We start from the raw sequence: 21646 nt of genomic DNA on the forward strand, positions 1-21646 counted from the left end.
TTAGGCACTTCTGCTACCCCAAATCATGTTGTTTCTTACTCTGTTTTTGCTCTAAAGCAAATTAAAAAAATACCTAACATTCAATTTCAAGTAGAAAGTAAAACCCTGCAACAATTCTATGCCTCTGTTTGGATGGTAAATATTTACAAATGTAGGAAGAGAACCAGGTTCAGGATGCAGAGAAGCTCTTAGAATTCTAGTTGTTCAACCTTCAGAAACTTCTAGAAATCTTTGTGACTCTCCCATACTGCATCCTCTACCATATCCTCAACCCTAGACACTTTAAAAAAGAGGATTTTGTTGGAAAAGAAATATAATCTGTTCCCAGCTCCCCAGTTACCCTCCCATTAATGGGGGAGCCTTCCTCTTTCCTCTTATGTCTGAGTTTTGCTGATGAAACAAAAACAGAGCAGAGAAGGCCTCCAGTAAACTTCATTGTTAAGTTACTTACCTTTCAGCCTACAAGCTGTAGCCACTGAGTCTTTCCTAGCACCTGTCTCCATTTATTAGCAAGAGAAGAGAAGAGGATTCTTCTCTCTCTTGTAAGTTACATGTGGTTTGCACAGTAACCCACAGGATTTCCCCAAGAGCTATTGTAAGATACGAACAAGTCTTACAGCTCCTGTTTATTGACTTGCCCTTTCTACAGGACTGTGGGGCTGCTGGAGCAGACAGGTAAATGCAGTAAACAGAGGGCCTACTAATGTAGCAGTCTTTCTGTTCACAACTCCTCACAAGCTGTTGCCTACTGGAAACTGCCCAGTCACCTTGCTGCCCTGGGACTTGTCACACATCTGGGACAGAGCACTGAGAGCCTTGGAGGAGATCCCTTCCTTGTGAGATCAGTTTAAGAATTTCCCTGCCATCAAATGCTGAGGAAAGGATAACAAGAAAAGGAAGGCAAAGGAGTGAATAAGAGCACCATGCCACCCTAGAGGCCCTGAGAAGATGGTCATATTTCCATGTGTCAGGCCTTCCTCTCCCTGGGATCACATCTCTCTTCCTCCTCTTCCACGCACGCTACCAGATGCGACATTTGTTGTCTGGGTTCATTGGGGCTCCACTGGGACACTGGAAGCTCTTGGAAAAGTCCTGGCTATTGCTGACAGGCCCAGAGACACGAAGTGGCAAGGGACTATGTGGATCTGTGTTCAGGGAAGACTGGAGCTTCTCTGGATCCTGGTGTCCACACATTGCCTGAAGGGAAGCAAAATAGAAAAGTCAGTTTGGCTGAAAGTCCTCATGTGAACAAGACTTAGGGTTCCTCATGCCTCTGCACGTGTCAGAGGGCACTAGAGAAAACAAGGAAATGTGCATACATGGCTGACAACAAGATTTTCTTCGGATTGTTTTCTCTTTCCTTAAACTTCTCTGTCCCCATTTCACTCTCTGACAAGTCATCTACACTTTTTCTATACTGCATAGTCCAGAAAACAGAAAATTTAGACCACCCTGGCTAGGCTCATGCAACCTTGGACTCTATCTAAAAAGTGGTAAAGATGTCTCAGTATCTAGATTCAGCTTCTTAAGTGAAATCAGTGAGTGCTCATCCACAAAGGAGTGCACTTACACAAAATCCCATTACTACTCTAGAGACTTGGGGAGGATTATGTGACTTTACTGGTGTTAAACTAGCAATCCAAGTATTCGTTCTCAAGATTTCCGTCATTTTTTATCAACAAAAGGATGCAGCTGCCATTTAGACTCTAAAAGACCCAATAAGCTGTTTTTTTCATGCACTGCTCTGACTTAATAAATACACAAAACTTCTCCCTTTGCATAAATAGAGTGACTTATAAGGATGTGATTTTTTGAGCACAGAAATCCCACCCCCTATCATGGGGAACTTGGCAGCACAGCTGTGCATAGCTGCGCAATTTACTGCAGCTTCCCACAGAAACAGCAAACTACGGGTGCATGTACTTCTAGTTCTTTGTCTCTAAATAACATTTGAAACACTTTTTCACTATCAGTCAATCAGAGTGACGTGACATCCAGCTATGCACCATGGCAGAGAAGTGAATGAAGGAAGGGAGGGACAGAAACATGACTTTTACAGTTAGATTTTACTGTCCATGCAAAAGATTGCTCACAACAGCAAAAAAGTACTCAGAGGCTGGCAAAGAAGCCTGCTTTCCTTGACACAGTTGTCTGCTACAACTTAATTTTGGTGGATTTCAGTGCTTTGTAAAAGATATATTTGCAGACAGGCCTTTTGTTAGCTTTGAGATCTATAACAGGTTAGGAGCTGTAAATATGATTTTTAGCTTCTAAATAAGATTCTGGATCTCACAGAATCATTGGTCATTTTCAGTTCTGAGAAGAGGAGGGAAAGTGATTGAATATTGAGAAAGACAAACTGTAAGGGTGTGGAGGAAATGAAGAGTGAAAAAGACACATGACTAGAATTCATTACATGAGCAAAACTGAGGTAGAAAAGTTGATCGTGTGAAAGTCCAATCTTAGGTAAATCCTCTTCTTTGTGCTTTTTCAGCCAATTCTTATAGGCCTGTGGAGAGATAAAATGGATAATTTTAAATCTTCCTTAGACAGTATCACAGGCTCATGTCTTCTGTCAATGAAATCTATCAATCTAATATATATTTAATAAATTAGCAAGTTTGTATCTCTCTCCTCATTCTGAGGCTCTCTGCTGCTGCCCATGCCCTTAATAAATCTAAAGTGGAAGAATACTACATAATTACTTTCCTTACCATTTCAGATGCTGCTACACAGATACCAATATACACATTGTCATAGAATGTGGCAATTATAATATGAGAGAATGAAAATTATTAAAAAACAATCACAAGTATTTGATTATGAATTAAAGACTTTCTGCTTCCCAATGTTCTTCATGAAAGAATGTAACAAGTACTATTTTAGACCTAGGTATCTCACACCACCCTCAGCAGGTAAACTGAAGTACTGCATGAAGAAACAAAAAAATTCTCTCTAAGGTACTGCTGGAAACCTTGTTATGGAGTCATTTCACCATCACACAAAATTCTGTTTCATATCTCAGCTTATTTCCTCAAGTATAACATAAACATATATACAATAGCATGTTTTTGTATGCATGATTTAAACAGGGAAGTAAAGGTGGTGAAGGGAACAAGTTGTCTTACATGGACATATTGAGACTATGAGCAAAGCTTTGTGAGGAACCTCTCTCCGAACTAACAGAGGACATGCTGGGCTCTTGCTCCACTGGCACAGGTGTGCAAGAAATCTGGAACTGGAGGGGAACGTGGGAGAAAGGAGCAGCAGGGCAATCTTGTGTGTTATGTAGTCAGACCATGAGATTGCAGAAGTAAATCACAATACCTGGTAAGCGACAGCGAGCCCTCCAGTGTCAGCTGTATTCTCCAACAGTGTGAAGGTGCCATTGACGCTAGAGCTGTAGCTTTCATACTGCTCAACCAAACAGTCTATGGAGCTTTGTAGTGCACTCCTGTTGCATGCAGGACAGCCCTCAGGCAACACTGTGGGGGAAAAAAGTCCTAGAAGTAAAGCTATTTATGGCATTCACCTGTGCTCCTCATACTAATCACTGATTATTCCTAGTAGCCAGCATGGACTGAAATTATGTGTTCCTTAAGTTCATCTAACTTAATAATATATGTATATATTGATGTAAGGACTAGGAATTCAGATCCTCTAAGGGGAAGTACCAATGGGAGCTAGAAGAGTAAATGAAGACGCCACAGCCAGTACCCACCATAACCATAGAATGAGTGAAGAATTTCATGTGCCATGAAGACCCCGATGGCTCCAAAATTCACAGCGCTGAAAAATAAAGATGAAAAGAGTGCTTTTGGAAAGAAAAATAGGGGAGAGGAGCATTCTTATACTGAGCACAACTGTGTGCTCCACAGGAGTGTTCTACTCTGGGACCACACAGAAACACTTTCTATGTATTGTCACTCAGGCGTGTAAAAGTGCAAAGACCAGTGCGAATTATCCTACGTATGCTTAAAACTGTACTATGGGCTTACTTTAAAGTATTTGTTGCTAATAAGCCATCATAACAATGAAGAGTCTATGAATGAGATTCTGCCTTTATTAGCTCATTGGTAATGACAGGTTGTTGTTGTTGTTGTTGATATATGTCCTTATGGAACCTCTGCTGTCTGAACTGCTGCCCAAACAGCAACTACAACGGTAACTACACAAAAGCAGGATGTTTGGAGAAGCAATCTCGCAACTTTTGTCCAGTGAGAAAGGATACATAAAACTGGAAAGGCAAATTAAAATCATGATGTTTTGACTGCAGTTACTCTGGTCTAGCATTGGCAATCTTGCTACAACCAAGAAGTTGTCCTAGAAACCTCCAAATGGAATTTCTATGGTTCTATGCAATGAATTTACCAATACTATCACAAGGTAGAGAACACTCAAAATGCATTTCCATTATATGAAATTGTGGGCTTATTCTTTCTTCCCATGCACTGGTTAACACTGCTAAAGCATGAAATTTTTGTACTAGATCATTATTCCATCACTGGGAATCAGTAGTAGCTCTATAGGTGATAATTTATAAATTTTACCCAGAGAAGCTGTGGATGCCCCACCCCCAGAAGTGTTCAGGGCCAGGCTGGATGGAGCTCTGAGCAACCTGGTCTAGTGGAAGGTGTCCCTGCCCATGGCAGGGGGGAGGAACTAGACAATCTTTAAAGGTTCCTTCCAACCCAAACATTTTACGATTCTATAACAATTGTACTGCTTTACTCAGTTCTTATTTTAAAAATTATCTTCACAGTCAACTGAATTGGCTTTTGCCAGTAAAGTTTAAACTCTGAAGCATCATTTGAGAAAATGCTATTGCACCAACTCACCAAAAGCTGATAAAGTTTTACTTATCAGTGCATTCAAATGAGGTGACAGTGAGAAAAATGTACTTTACCAACCTGAATACAAAAGGAATAAGAAGGCTTAGACACTTTTTCAGAGAAATGTAGTGACAGCCCATGCCACTGGAAAAAAAAAATTTCTTTTCTACAATTCTTTTGAGATGTCCTTTTCTTCATACTATAATAAATTAATTAAATACTGCAAGCACTAGAAGATCACCATCAAGAAAATGATTAGTTTTAACTGAAACATATTTCTTTAGAACTTCAGCCTCTTGCCACAATGTGAGCTTATTTTTCAGTACAATGGTACTAGAACAAGTATCTATCCACTATAGGCAAAAAGAACATAGAATTATATGTTTACACTCAACTGTTTCGAGTGCTTTTATTATCAGAAAAAATATTGCTTAAGAGATCTGCCCCATATGATGAAAGAACAGAACCAGAGGAGTATGGTCTCAAGAAGTGTTATTGGAGGGGAAGACTCAGAGTTAAAAGTCTATTTGCTTACTAGAAAGGGTTTCTTTAAAACAAAGATAGAAGAACTGTGACACATTTGAAAAAGACTTCTGACAAGAAGTTGCTCTGTGAGGCTCCTATTTTCTCTGGGTTAGATTTCAGGAATCCTTGGAATTTAGAAAATGAGAGGCAAAGGTGGAATATCTTTGCAGTTAACCTACATGTGACTTCTGCCTCTTTGCTCTGGAGTAATATCTTTGTGTCACTTAAGTTTCACCTAGATTCTGATTTTACTTCAGCAGAGTCAATGATCACTCTCTCTCTCAGAATGCATCAAGCAGTATCCATGTGGCTTTAGAAAAAGGCGGGCTTCCCCCCTTTCCTGTGTCTTTCTGGGATGCAGTGAGAGAAAGAAATTAGGGACAGACCACCTGCTAAGATTCCTCCTAGAAGCATGGTGCAGCCCAGGGACTACATTCAACTTGCACCTCTGAAGCCCTTCCATACCTGGGAAACTCCATGTGGAAAAAAGGAGTGCGGAACATTCCAGCCGGAAAGACCACCATGTGGTGGCTTATTGAATAGTATGAATGCACACTCCAGGGGTGCACATGCCAGCTAGAAGCAAAATAAAAAGAGAAATTAGAGAATGTACTAATGCCTTATCTCACACTTTGATCCTTTCCTTCACTGAGCTTGCAAAGAAAGCTCAGCTGTTCACACAGCACCAGCAAATGATGAAATTCACATTCTCTAGAGTTTATTTGTTTGAAATAAATCTTCAGTTGTTTACAGATGATCAGAACTAATAGCTTAGTTTTCATAGACATTCTCCCTCATAATTTCTCTGTCAAGTAAATTAGGATTAGTAACCTCCTGTGAAGTTGTGCATAGAATACTGTGCAGGAGGTGTAAGGCCTAAGCCCATCTGTCAACGCTGCCTTCCTTCTAAAGCATCCCATGTCCTGCCTTTGAGGTGACTCCACCAGCATTCCTGTCATCACGGTGCCTTGCTGTTGGCTTTGTTAAGAAGTCCAGGACAACCAGCTATCCCCCTTGATTAAGGGTGCATGGTCAAAAAAGTGGGTTTTTTTCATAGGTGCTCTCTTCACAGTGATGGGTACTTTGGTAGCACTGCTCAGACTCAATGAAGAACAGCCTGCCAGATTCAACGTTTCTTTAAAGCAGGATGCAGCAATGCAGACTTGCAGCAACATTCAGAACTGGTGAAACCACTTTCAGAGGTATTGAATCCAATTCTGCCCACTGGCTCCCACCTGCCCTTCCTCCTCTTCCACAGTAAAAGAGAGATATACAGTTATCACAGTTCTGAGTGACTTACTGTAACTAATCCTGCTTTGAGCAGGAGGATTGAATTAGGTGACTTCCACAGGTCCTTTCCAACCTCAGCTGGTTCACAAGTATGTGATTTTGTTATATTTTTCAGATCACTATCTGACTTACTTTTTCTGTGGGTTATGCTGAAGGAGCTTCAGGTAGGAATTTTCCCTCAGTACTTTCAAGCAAGCCACCACATTGAGGAAAAAAGTGTCTTCATTTATCTCCAGCTGAGGGAAGAGACAGGGGATGTGACTGTCATAGGGCATAAGTGAGGAATGAATTGAACAATTGACAAAAAGAAAAATTAAAAAAAAGAAAAGTCCCCTGGATCAAAAAGGGGTTAATCAGAAGAGAAACCAATGGGATACTTGTAGTTTTTTTCTCTTCCATTTCTAAAGACCTTCAATTTAAAATATGACAGGAATGTTATCTGAAGGCCAAACAGAACATACAAACAGGTAAAAAATTACTTTTATCAGGCCAACAGGTCTAAATAGGAAACAGTACAGGCAACAATACAGAAGCAACAGATAATGGTTCTGTGGTCCCATGTGTTCCCAAAAAATGAACTGTAGGAAATGTGCTCCAGAGGTCATAACCTCTTTTGTAAGCAGACAAGACAGCAGTTGATACAGGTAAACTGCCAATAATGAGGCAGGCATGTTTACATTATATAGCTCACTTTCTGGTATTCCAGGTTCACTTTGTCAGTCTGGAGTATGTGAGCTGGATAACCAATCTCCACGTGTAGTTTGGATACCTAAAATAATAACAAACAAAAAACAAACAAACAAACAAACATAAAGAAACTTTATCAATAGGAGGCTTCACATTCTGCAAGTCCTTTTAAAGGCTATTTCTAACCAACATGAGCATGATCTGTGAGTCAGCCCTTCAAAAGGACAGCTTGTTTCAAGAAGACATCTTGTCCTGCTGCTCTGCTTTCTCAACTCTGCAATCTGAGACCTAATGTTGTTCTATTCTTCTTCTTTGTATTGTCTTCTGCCATTCAGCTTTTTAGCTTTTAACCTCACTAGATGTATAAAATTTAATTATATCTCAATAAAATTATTCAGAGTATTCATGGACAGACAAAAATGGAGCCACTCTATCAGCGTATGTCCCCATGCATGCTGGCACATATAAAACCACCTTCAGTTTTTAGTATGAATAAGACATCTGTTTAAGACTGTATGCCTGTAGATTCAGGTAGGAATACATAAAGGTGTAGGTCTCTTCCATTCCTTCTCCAGAGGCTTCAGGGAAAGGAAGGCCTCAGTAATTTCTGTCTTCTGCACGCACCAAGGCTTTAGCGTTTCGGCGAGTCTGTTCATCCATCCACTCCACCTGATCCAGGCGGTCACAGAGGGCATCTTGGATCACAGAGAACATCTGCTCAGCCTGCCATGGAGAAAAGAAGGCATGGTCACAATTGCACAAAAACATTGCTCACTCTTAGCTACCATCTTCCCATGTTCTAGTAATTCAACCACGGAATAAATGGGGGAAAATTCCATTTTGTGTGTGATGAAAGAGATTTCATTTTCTACAGTGATTTAGCCTTAAGTTATCTGGCATCCACTTTTTCCTCACAGGGCTCACCATTCTCTCCCACACACCATTTCATCTGGCCTGTGACAGTAAGTAAGAGGGAGAAAAGTCCTTCTCATTTGATATTGAATAATTGCCTCCCCTCTTCAGCAAAATGAAAAATTCAGTATCCAAAGTATTTCTTGCTGGTGTCTCCCTTTCCAAAATTATGGCAATCTGATTCAATTCTTCTCAAACAGGAAATCTTTTCCACACTGCAGGCAAGTGCTCTTTTTACCATGGATCACCCAGAATATTTTCATATGATTGCTTAATATCTTTGCAATTGAAAATCTTATTGAGATATATCACATTGGTGATGAATACTGTTAATACTCTTATTCTAGGGAGTTTACAGAGATTGCATGCATTTGTAGGGCTATCATAGCTATTGGTGCTGCACATAGGACTGTTCTAACAGTTGAGACAAAGATAATAGCTGGTATTTAGCATTGATTATTTTAAAATGACATCAATGTCTTGTTCTGACATATTCCCAAAATAGGAAGGGAAGTGCATAGGCAGAGGGTTGAAAGGTTGGAAACCTACAGATGATTTTGCTGCCTTAATGTGGTGTTAAAAAAAGAAAGGTGAAGCTGAACTGTGTTTAGGGGTGAAGATGATGAATACCTACAAATTTCTTGGTCTGCTCAGGGAAAATTTCTTGCACAATCATCTTCCCTAGAACTGGCTCAAAGAAAGAGCTGGTATCAGTCAAGCACTTCCTCCAGCGCTCAGCTGGGATCTGTAGGAACAAAGAAGTAGAGACACATGAGAGTGAGGAAAAAGAACTAGGAAATAATTAAAATTATATGTAGATATGTGGACAGTAGCACTGTCTAAAATTGACAGTAGCACTGTCTAAAATTGAATAAGTAATGTAGTTTTATTTAAGCTACCACAGTAAAAATTTCTAGTAAAATATTTATTTCCTTACGATTTACTCCACTTACTTTCCCTCAAGTATTTGTATATTAGCAGAGAAAAAGCCACAGAAGAAAGGTGACCATCTATATATTTTTCCCTATTCTATGATACAGGACACTCAGCTCTCTAAGCTTTTGAGGGCCATATCTACTCACACATTTCTTTTGAGAAAAAAGAAGCTCTTTATGACCATGAGAGAGTAGTTTTTCTCCCCAGATCTAAGAACTCCATCCGTCTAAGGTATCAAGAGAAGATTCAGAAGGCATGAGCTACAGTGTTCAGTTGTTGGGGAGGCTGAAGAAACTGATAAAAGGCTAACTTACCATTCTAGACCCCATTTTTCCATAAAGGATCTTATACAGCTCCAGGCGTGCATCTTGGAATTGACTGTCAAGGGCTGGGGAGAGATTCCCAACCAGACAAACAATCATATAAATGTGAAGGACCCTGTAGACAGAAGATTGAAGGCTGGTAACCATAAACACAGAAGAGAGGCAAGTGTCAGAGGAATAACTTGAGGCAGAGAAATCCTAGGAACCTGAACAATGACAACAAAGAACTCTGAATGGAATACACCTGGGGCTATCAAAGAGGGATGATTGACATGAGTTGAATACAGAAACTCCCCAAAACACTGTGGAGACTTAAGGGGTAACTCCTTCTGGGGCACAGGATTCTTTATGGGAAGTTGGAGAAAGATACTTTTTAGGACTGGGTGAAACATATAGAGTATTATGAGAGGTCTGTGGGATTATGTAAGATTTATGATGACATGTTTATGGGAAGGACCAAAGGCAGGGAAAGGGAAGGATCATAGTGGACTGGGAGAATATATGTGGGAAAATGGAGAGGAAAGCCAATAAGAAGGAATGGTTGAGTGTAAACTGCTTGCCAGGGTGTCTGCCTGACTAAGCTCTGCCCATGGAAACCAGGATTTGTCCTCGTATCTTATTAAATGCTATTGTTAAGTAACATTCTAGTGTATGAAGATGGAACTGAATGCTGGAGAGATGACAAGTCTGAGAGTTGACTATTGGAGGGACTTTGGATGCAGCTAGCTTCTGGAGAGAGCAGCAGTCTGAGAGCTGGCTATTGGGAATGCTAGTGGTTGGGAGCAGGTACTGAAGAGACCTGATAGTATAGGTGTGCTTGTAACAGGAAGTTACAAGTGCTGGTACCAGAGTACCAGCAACTGAAGTAGGGCTGCAAGACTCAGGGGATCATATATTCATGTGATATATCCAAGTGAACACCAGGAGATCTTGGCCAGCTTCTCTACAGAAGACTAAATATCCAAGACCAGCTCTTGGAGTGAGCCAATATGTGCACACACATATTTCACTAGTACTGACCAATCCCGATCAGCTGGAGCTGCGGAATAGAATCAATTCTGTGCTCATGTTGGTATGAGTGCTTTGGGTGCCAGTCAAGACACTGTGTTCCCTCTCTGTGTGACACACATTAATATATTATTTTAGATGTGTGTTCATACATGGGGCAAGCATATACAAACCTATTGGGAATATATGCTAAGCCATAGCACTGGCCAAATCTGTGGATATAAGCCTTGCAATTGTTAGACTACTGGATTCAGCAGCCTCCAACACAGCAGCCTCTAATCTATTAAACCTATGGTATTTGAAGAAAATATTTCTTGGGGCACGAAAAACTGCAACAATAGATATTGGCTCCTACCTTCCCTTGTGCCATTTCTCGATGAGCTTTGACATGTTGCTTAAGTAATCCATGTCATGCACTGCAATTGGCTGAGAGAGGTCCATTGGCGCAGGATGGAACACAGCCTTGAGACACGCCAGCCAGTCGATAGCAGGTGCCTTCTCCTGCAAGTAAAACAAAGCTTACATGCTGAACTATGAATCTAAACTGGCTCACGAGAAATAATAGGGAAACCAGGATAGTCTTCCCAATAATGTCAAGAGATACTTTCCACAAGTTAAATTGTTTTTATGATGTGCATCTTGAAGATGAGAACTGACTTTTTTGAAAGGGAATTAGCACTGGGGAGGGGAGAGAGTTGTGGGCCTGAAAAAACTCTGTGAGTAAAAGAACATAAGTTACTGGGTTATTTAAAGCTCAACAGGCTCCAAGTGTAATTTGCAAGACAATGGCATTTAAAAAAAGCATCTCATATCTCTTTTGATCTGGATCTTCAGAATGAAGTCATGAAAGTCACATATAATTGTGTTGCTCAATCTTTAGGGCACAGATACCTGCAGCTCCCTAATGGTAGTGCGAAAGAACAGCATCCCCCTCTGCTGTCTTTTCTGCAGTGGAGTGACAAATCGCTGGAGGTTAGAGATGAAGGACAAGGTCAGGGAAAAGGAGTCAGGAGGACCATCCTCTGTCCTTCCAAGTAGGACCCCCACTTTCTTCAAATACGAAAGATACACACGGAGAACCTGCAATACAGAGGATATCTTCAATGGAAGATACGTGACCAAAAATTAGTCACTCCATCCATCCACCCATCCATCTTGACCACATAAACTTCAGTCTTTCAAAACTACTGCAGACCCACCCCATGCCTAAAACTGTCCTCTTGCTTCAACATCCTTATGTAATTGTTCATGTGGAATACCCTTTGCCAAGTACAGCTCCTCTCTCAATGAAGAGCAGTGAATTCCCTAATGATTCTTTTTATCACAGCTCACAATTACTTCAAATACTAGAATAACTTTAGAGATGTAGGCCTGCCATCTCTGGAGTCAGAGGAGAGAAATTCACTGATACAATGAGCCAGTATTTTAATGGACAGAAAATGTCAACTTCTTATTTCTATTTTCATAAACTTTCAGATGAATGCTTATGACAACTCAGGAGTTTTTTGGATGATTTTTCTGAAAGGCTCAGATTGAGAAACTGACATAACTCAGTTTTTATGAAATTCAGAAATGACAAAGTTCATTTTGTTACAATGTCCCAAGGTCAAAGAACTTGTTCCCCCAAAATATGTTCAAACACTTTAAAATAAGCTGAAAAATGCTAGCTATCCCTCCCTGCAATACACAAATTTTGTTATAAAGCCGTATTTTGGACAAAAACATTTTTTAAAAAACATTCGTTCAAGGCAAAACCTAAAAGGAAGCCCAGGTTCAGAAAAAATTGTAACTATAAAAACTATAAAAAAATTGTAATTATAACATTCTAAACTAGAAGTTTTAAACCTGGCAGCTAAAATGAGTTACATTTTACAATCTATCCTTTGGAAAAGTTGAGTTTTGTAAAGAATTCTTTCTGGAGGCATTTTCAGAGGTCACTGACCGTAACCCATGGAAACAGACCACTCTGAACCAGGAGGCAATTCAAGGAGATCCCTACATCAAATAGCTATTTTTACCTTTCTTCAGCCTCTGATATGTTACCTCAAGATAATTTTTCTCTTTGAATTCACTCTCAAGTGGAATATCAAACTCAGGATGGTCAATCTGCAAAAAGGAGTAAAGAAAAAACTTTTTCAGAAATGCAAATGTGAGGATATTTTGGCATTTTCTGTATCATGGAATTTGAAATGCTATTAACTTGCTTTTACTTTTGGAAAATGCTTGCTCAGTTCTTCAAAGAAGGACACAGGCTTAACTTCAGCAAGTCTTGGTCTGAATTTTTTACTCACAATGCTTCCTTAATAATGCTCTTTCTTTAGCATGCTCACCTGAATAATATTGGTCTTGGGGTCAAAAGGAGTAGGTCCCACATGTACTCTAAAAAATGGAAAGGTGCTGTATCTGCTCATGAGAATCTGAAGAGTTTCATTAAAATCTTTTGTTTCCCCCACACCTGTGTTATGCCATCCACCAACCTAGAAAAAGACAGAAATGCTGCAAGTGAGAAAAACTGGTTGGATCTGGACTTAAAATTTTTTTTTCCTTTTACACCTATAAGCTCAGTCATTCTGATAACTGAGAAGCAACAGAGCAAAAGCACCAGGGGAAACTCATGAGGTGTTCTACATACCCTGCTGGCTTTAGAATGACCTGACACTTTCCCTTAAGCAAAGCAATGAACTGCAAAGTGACAAGGAAAAGGAATTGTAATAAGCAACAGAGTAAGGTGTGCAGGAAAAAAATGCTGGATAAGCAGGAGACAGGAAATAGGTCTCATTTTTCTGAAGCCATCTGGAAGGACAAACAGGGATCAGTGATTACAGGTCCCACCTCCCTGACAAGCAGATTCACAGGTGGGTCTGTAGTCACTGTTCCTTTTCTGGAAGGTTCTGCACCCTCTTTGGACATTGGACACAGGGCATAAGTGCTCTTTGCTGGAAGGAAGATGCCCAGCCCTCCCTGGCACCAAGAGGAGTATCCCAGAATGGAAAGAGAAGGATTTTCTCCTTTAAACAAGCTCTCCTGGCAGCCTGGACTACTGAATGATCATCTCATTTTAGACACAAAAATTTCATCCATTTGCAAGATGCTCCCCAATCTGTGAGTCAGATCCTACTGAACCAAACTTCTGAGATGAAACATAACCCCTCTCTGTAGACTTGTTTTTTTACCATCCTTCAGTAATATATAATGTTATGAGGAGAGATTCAGGTACCTGATGCCAGAAAATCAGTTCTTAAAACAGCATTTAAAGCTAGAAGATTTATCACTTGGAAGTTGTGCTGTGAACCATGACTAGGGTCAGATTCTATGAAAGTTACATCATACAGGACTATATGATCACACCTGCCCACTTTCCTTCTCCTTGCAGAAATTCTCTTCTGGAGGGAGAGGGAACAGCACAAACATTCACCTCATTTAGGAGGTCCTTCAATGGCTGAGCTCCTTGGGATTCTATTCGTTCAGTATCCATGCAGGAACGATAAAATTGTATTGCTTTCTCCTTGGCTGAGCCTCTTATCCCAAACTGTGGACTTTCTGAAGAAAAAAGTAGATTTAAAATTTTAAAAAGCAATTTAGAAAGAAGGTGGGACAGCATTGGAGCAGAGAACAGTTTTAAGAACATTTTACAAATGCATCCATGTTTCCCACAGTGACCCAAAGCAAGGGACCTTCTAGCACCATGACTCTTCCTGAGGCCAACTATGTGAGATTTTTTGCATGGAAACAGGAGCACAACAGGAAGGTGGTGCATATCTAGGCTTCAGTCCCCCATGGAGGCAGGACACATCACCAGAGTGCACATTCAGACTAGCACAGCAACAATGGCCTACTTTGACAAGGTAACAGGAAAATGGCTTGGGTTGCTGTCAGGATTTAAAGTGTGACTTTCATCTGTTACACTTGGCAAGAGGAACTAAAATGTTTAAGATGCAGCTACTGTAACATGACATGCTCAAAAAATAAATCTGTACCTGTAATGATAGAAGAACGAAGAGAGGGGACTCAGTCCCTGTTAGGAATGATTTTGCTCTCAGTCACTACTATTGTCAGATCTGACCAAGGCAGATGCTGAAGGTAACACACCAATCATCTGACCCTACCTAAAAGCCTTTTCAGGATCAACAGGTTTTCTTCCAACAACACATCAAATACATTTAGTGATTCTTCTCTGGTTGTACTTGACTGTTTGCCTTCCCATCTGCCACAGGCATATTTGTAGAAGTTCTCACAGGGGTTAACAGTGTCATTCCTAGAATTCAGAAGTCTTTCCAACAGAGCAGGATCTGACTCAGCATCACAGGATCCTGAAGAGGAAGTAAATAAGAGAGAACTGAGAAGTAACAGCAGAGAGTTAGAATTACTCCAAACAAAAATCTTTTAGGGGACATTTACCCCAAAAGACTTATTTTTGGTACAAGTTCCTTTGCATGCCGTGTTGAATTCTTTGTAAGATATTGCTGAATAGAAAGGAAGTGTGTTCTCTCTTTCACATCCCAGGAAGATTGTCCTCTGTTTGTACTATCTAGGCAGCCATAGGTTGGATTATTCTGCCTTCTCAAAGACTTTCCTCTGAATCAGCCAAATTTGGCCACATGATAAACAAGAAAGCAACTGATGGTGTCAATATATGATGTAAGAGAAGGACATAGCCCAGAGAAAGAAATGAGATCAGATCAAAATGTGTTTTTTCAAGTATGGGAAATATTTTTCAGCATGACATTTGTCAAAAGAGGACAAGGATATTTCTAGAATATCTTGCTTTGATCTGTAATTTTCTTTTTCTAAACTGCTTCAAATTGCTGGCTATGCATTGTCATTTTAGTTCAGTATCTTATATCAACAACAGATCAGATCAATTATTTACTGAAATAATCCACCTGTAAATCAAGGTAAGTCTTCTCATACTATGGTTTCAAAGTTGACATGGGAGAAGGTAGGCAGAGTGGAAAAGGACTAGATCTAAACAGATTTTCCTTGGTCTCTGCAGTCTTTAACATATAACAAGAGCTAAAGAAAAAAGCTAGGTAAAGATTCAACAGTGCTTATTTTGGAGCAGAGAATGTCTGTATCCACCAATATAAATGCACCTTCTGTATTGAGCTTTCTATATGCAGAGATATTCACATGAACCACTCTGCAGATAGTTCTTTAGCAAATTTGGAAGGCAAATTAATGTTTCTGGTCTATACTCCCAGCTTCTCCATTAGCAAGAAACTCTGACTTTTGCTTTTACTCTATGACTGCACAGATCTGGGCTAGAAAACCAGGACTGGACTTAAGTCAGAGATAGAAAGGCAAAAGAGGAGCTCCAAGTCTCAGATTCAGTTCAGTTTCTTGACTGCAGAGAGAGCAGAACACATTGATGAGGTGCAATACAATATAATGCTGTTCACCCTCAAAACTGGGCTCAGGCACATTAAATAGCAGGCAGAGGAGGACAGACATGGAGGATCTCTTCTCACTGTGACTCAAGGAAGAGGTAGAAAAATGTACCTTTTTAACAAAAGGTGCTATGATTCCTGGAGATTCTGAAAGTCTGGTTCTTAATACTGATGTTAACCTTAAAACTCAGTGGAGGCAGGTAAGAGAGAAAGGGATCTTAAAAATGGGGTGGATGAGGAAGAATGGAAAAGGATATCTCATTTATACCTAGAGCACAAGTCATCACGAGGTAGGTGATTAGCAATGTAAAGCCAAGGAGAGTACTGACAAGAAGTGCACACAGAAGTAGGCCTTTCCCCTGAAGGCATCGTTCTTTCTTTGCACCTGTTCTCAGCTCCTGGTCACAGGTCTGAAGAGACAGAAAAAAATCAAGAAAGAAAAATTCATATTACGGTTAGCACTAATAACATACTCCATCTCCCACCTAATCTACTAGGAAATCATTCACACGACTAGTGCCGAAATACCAATAGTCATCCAAGTCATCTTCATGTCTGTATTCCCATGGGTTTTCTCTCTTCACTTCCCCATTTTTTCAAGCTATAACTGTTGCACAGTAATTATGAATTACTCATTGACAATCCAGCTTGCTATGAGGAGACTTCTCCCTCCATGGTTTATTCTGGTTTATGGAATCACCTTGCATATACTTCCTGAAGATATCAAAGCCTTTTTGAATCTATGAAGCTAATAATAGGATGGCTATGACTGGTAGTTCTTTATTCTGCTAGACTCTGGTAATCTCAGCACTAATTTCAGATCTCTCTTCAAGAAATAAAGTACTGTATCCAAAGCCCTCTAGTCCAATTCAAGTGAGAGAAAAGATTTGTTCTATTCTACAAACTGAAGTAAACTGTAAATTGCTGAGATCTTATATAGAGACAGGCTTTATGTCACTTAAATTTAGTTTTCTTCATAATCTAGATGTATCATTTTGTCTGTGGAACAGGCTAGAGACATAATGAGTACACCTTCTGTTTTAGATATCTGTTTTAGGACGAGCTGAAACATTCTCCAGAGTTATTTGTCCTTTTCTCTGTTGGCTGCAAAGGAAGCTAGATGACTATCATAAAATATACCCCTAACATCTACCTGGATATAGTTAGATAGTAGGACATTTTGTCTCCTTCTGCATACTTTGATGTACATAACACTGGAGAACAGCAGTTTATAAAAGAACAGACACTGGAATGCATACTGGTGATACATAAGGAAAGGGGAAGAACTGAAAAAAAATGAAAAGTGAAATGACTGAATAGGAGTATACAATGATAAAAGGGAGGCAGAAGGGGGGAAAAACCAGAAGATAATGGAAAACCTCAGCTGTAGCAAACAGGAGAAAATCTCACAGCTGTGAAAGCTGCTGGAAGTGCTATTGGGAAAATCCAACATGTCACTGACAGGGCCTGGCCTGTACTGTCCCTACACGCTCAAGTTTAGCTCTCTTGATTCTTTGATAAAAGAAATCTGTTTGAGAAACCTTATCAGGCCTTGGAACTCTTTGAGGAAAGGCAAAAAGCATACTTAGTGCACATGCCCACTTCTTCACTTGGCTGTCTGCAGCTCTCCCATGTGGTCTCCATCTGAGCTCTGCTGCAATGGCAGCCATGCCTTTGTCTGGACAGGCATGCCATCAATCTGGATCCTGACCATCACCTACAGACTTGATTCTGCAGGTTTGCCCTTGGACCTGTCTCCTCACAAGGGACTTGCCTGGCAATCTGCACTCTTGGTTGACCCTGGGCCCTGTCACCAGTCCTACCTTACACCCCTCATGCTCATACTGAGGGGTGCAGCCCTTGCTTTTTAAGTCATTGCTTCTTGCCTGCCTTGTCATGACTCTCAGGTTTCAGATTGTCACCTCTCTTCTGCCTTTGCTGCTCCCTTACATGCAGCAGCTAAACTGCATTTGTCACCACTCTCAGTATCTATGTTCTTTGCCACAAAACCAGGAAACATGGATCTTGACAAAAATCACAAGAAATGGAGCAAAATCTTTACAGGAATGTATGTATGTCACAGTATATGCCCCTTCTCCTAAGGGAACGTTAAGGAAATGAATGAGTCTGCTGCTAATCATCTGGACTAATATACGATTTATGACTTCTGCACAAAAACATTAATAGAAGGGAAAACAAAAAAAAGCAATAGAAAAACAGACCTCATCATTTTCTAATCTTTCAAATGTGAATTTTATTCAATCTTGAATAAAAACCTTTCAAAGGCTTTCAACTCCTGGAAATTACTAACAAGAGTTGAGTGCCTAATGCTTTTCTCCTTTAAAATCCTATTCTTCTGACTTCTTCAGGAAAGATACAGAATAATCAAATGGAGAGCAAGTACATACAAGTGACATTAGAAGTTGCTAGATACAGAACATGATCATACTGGCAAAGTACAGTGTACAAACTACAAAGGACGAAATCCAAATTCCTTTCGTAAGTCCCTGTAGCAAAACACTTGGTTTACTCCTGGAGTAAGAGAGTAACCATACGGCAACTGAGTGAAAGAAAACTAGCTCAGCTGATAAAGGAAATACAAAAACCACTCTTTGGCATGCAAGCCTTCATCTTTCACCATTTAGGAAAGATTGAATGATTTACATTCACAATTCTCTTGACTTCTCAGCTGCAATAAACTTCTTGTTTTTAACATAGAAAATCTGGCCTATTCCTATAATGAAATAGTAACAATTTTGCAATTATTTGGTTTCATGCTATCAGAAGACATCTGTTTCTCTCTTTTGAGTCATAAATGGCATGACTGTGGAGATACTAGCAAGCAACTGGAATTTCAAGACTCTCTGTTGAATTTCTTATGAATTTTTGGTTAACAGTTGGCCTATTTCAGGCCTATGCATGATGTTTATTTTGAAATCCAAAATGCATCAAATAAGAGAGTTTTAAAAATGTCTAAGAGAAACAGCACTGCCCCCCTCAAATCTCCATTGTGAAACAACTAGAGAAGTACCTGGCTGAGAGCAGCATGCCCAAAATAATAACACAGCACAAAACAAATGACAGGGTAGTGGAAATTGGTTGTGGACCTCTATGTAGAAACTGGATTATGGTCTGTGTTATGTGAACTATAAGCATAAAAACTGTTCTTGAAACACTTCACCTTCCACAATAAATGCCTTTCTAATCTTGCCTCTCTAACTGGGGTGGGATTTGAGAGAAACTGTGGACCTACATAAACAGAGAAAAAAGAGGAGGGCAGCCATATTTAGTCCTCCTTTATGTCTTTTTCATGCCAACAGCTTAAACAAATCTAGACAGACAAATACCTGCTTTTTCAGTGCTCTTAGACAGATACTGACCAGAGCAAAATCCCTGTCAGATTCTTGATCTAGAATGAATTTCACTTTTATGCCACAATGGATTAGGTGGTTCACAGGCACTGAAATACAAACCTTAGGCAGTGATTCTTGGCCAAGGCAGATGTGTGAATTTAACTAGATGGACCCAGAGGTGGCATACCAACACTTCCAGGGCACAGGATACAGGAACATTACATAGCTTACAGGAAGCAGCAGCACTTTATTGTGGTATGTTTTGAGACCTGGTTGCTTCATCCAGCAAGCACCATATAAAGATACAAGTGAATGGTTTGAACAAGCCAGTGGAAAAGGATAAAAAGACTTCAACCTCTGACAGGGTTTTCCCTTATAGGCCTCAGTTATGGGTGAGAAGAATAATCAGTATTAGCATAAAGATGAATGCAATTTCCACTACAGTTTCAGTCCTTTCATGTTTTTAAGCATGTGCAAATGCTCAAATTTAAATGTGTTCACTATGGCTAAGTGAGAACAAATGGCCATAAAATCATTAAAAGATTAATTCTAATAGCTGTAAATTATAAAAATTTATGACTTAAAATTAATGTACTATATGTATTATCTGACTCAAATGCAAGCATGACTTGGGATAGCATGACAAATACTGTTATCACTAAAGCAAGAACTGTTTGATACAACTAAATCAGCCAAAGAATTTGATTTTCCTTGAGCATCTCCTTCTTTCTGTTTGTGAGCTGTTCCTGAATTCTGAAGGGAGGTTGAAGTTACTCTCCCTAATTCTTTCTCACCTTGCATTTACACAGTGTTTAGTGCTATTACAGAAATATAAGCATCTAGCTTTCATGAAAATAAAGTAAATTTTAAAAAAGAGATCAAAGGAAGAGAGAAATGAAGTTATTTTTCATAACTGTTTACCAGATAATGTAGCAGTATTGTTTTTCAGCCAGTAGATTATTCATGAATTACTGACTTTGGCTGTTACCCAAATCTTGTTTATCACATTACTCACATGGATGGCATATTTTCAGACTAATACCCCAATATCGCAAAAACCTTCATTTTCTAAATTCATCTTTTGTCAGCAAATTATTTAAGCACATAAATTGAGCCCATTAAATGCCATTTGAGAAATATTTTAGCCTGTGTTTCAAATCGCTCAAATTAAATATGAAACAGAAAGGTTGCTGAATTGTATTCTGGAGTACTAAAATTGTGAAGCAAAACCATGGCCAACAACTGAAATTATGATTATGGTTTGATCTTCATCACACAGAAATTTTGGAACGGATATACAAAACAAACATTTCTGCAAATTCTTCAACTATAAAAATGCAGACAAGATAAATATAAGTGACTGTTTGCATTATAGCCACGGTCACACTGAACAGATCTCAATGTAAGAACACATGCACATTTCAGTGTTTGTATTATTTAGTAACACAGAACACTTCATTTATCTCTGTTGCCCTCGAATGTTTTGTACTTTTTCAGCAATCTTGAGCTAACAGTTCAGTTCAATGCAATTTGTCTGTAAATATGCAATTAAGACTTTGCTAGCTATTTATATAAGACATCAAAGCAGAAAAAGGACACCACGCTACATGGGAAGCAATTAGGCTCACCATGTCATTCTCACATTCCAAAAACTATGCCTTGCTTATCCACAACTATTTATAGGGGGGAAACTGCACATTTCTATGTAAGTACTTTCTTATAAAACCTTGCTGGAAAAAATGGAGATAGAATAAAATATGTCATTATAATTTTTATTATTATTGTTGTTGTTGTTATCATTATTACTACTACTAATAGTTTTACTATTACTATTATTACTTGTTGGTCAGTACTTCAAACAGTGCTCAGAACAGCCATTAGGGTGACTAACAGGAAGGGCAAGAACCCCTAAATCATCACACCATATCCCAAATCATTAATTCTGAGACCCGGACAAGACCTTTCTGGATACAAACTGTGAAAAACTCAACTACCTCAGTCTCCCAAGGCAATAAGCAGTGTAGCTATGAAAGGGGAAGGAAAAGAGAGGTGTGCAATGAAGCTCCCTCAGCAGATTACAAGACTGACCCATTTCCTTACCTGTGGAACAGTGCTCATGCTTGTCACCCCGGCAGGCTTTGCTCCTGTGGCTACCACAGTTGTGAACTCTGTTTACTTGGTTGCTATCAGTCTTCTGTGCCCACACACTCTGCTGAGTCCAGAGACAATCTCTTCTTCCCAGCTTGGCTGTTTGCTGTGGGGAGGAGAAGTGAGAAGAAAAGCTCAGAGACAAACACCCTTAGAGAAAATGGGAGGGAGGGAAATGGTGTTTCTGCAACTCTCCACCCACCTTCTTAACACCTCTACTTCTCATAAAAGGATTTCCCCCCCCC

The 21646-nt window shown here is 39.7% G+C and overlaps 1 protein-coding gene across 1 annotated transcript; it reads right to left on the reverse strand.

Moving 5' to 3' along the window:
- Positions 1–512: 512 nt before the first annotated feature.
- Positions 513–21436, reverse strand: KEL (Kell metallo-endopeptidase (Kell blood group)). The gene is made up of 18 exons (XM_054269922.1): positions 21354–21436; positions 16169–16310; positions 14620–14823; positions 13929–14053; positions 12844–12990; positions 12557–12619; positions 11405–11593; positions 10869–11014; positions 9497–9620; positions 8881–8991; positions 7959–8057; positions 7339–7416; positions 6780–6883; positions 5823–5933; positions 3722–3789; positions 3328–3485; positions 2417–2509; positions 513–1197 (listed from the first exon to the last, which is right to left on the reverse strand). The coding sequence occupies exons 1-18, from the start codon at positions 21369–21371 to the stop codon at positions 1021–1023; spliced, it is 2157 nt and encodes a 718-aa protein (XP_054125897.1). The 5' UTR covers positions 21372–21436; the 3' UTR covers positions 513–1020.
- Between the last annotated feature and the right edge of the window lie 210 nt (positions 21437–21646).

This window comes from Melozone crissalis, unplaced genomic scaffold (assembly GCF_028551555.1).
Source record: "Melozone crissalis strain CALT ecotype California unplaced genomic scaffold, PUWL_Pcris_2 ptg000008l_1, whole genome shotgun sequence".
NCBI lineage: Eukaryota > Metazoa > Chordata > Aves > Passeriformes > Passerellidae > Melozone > Melozone crissalis.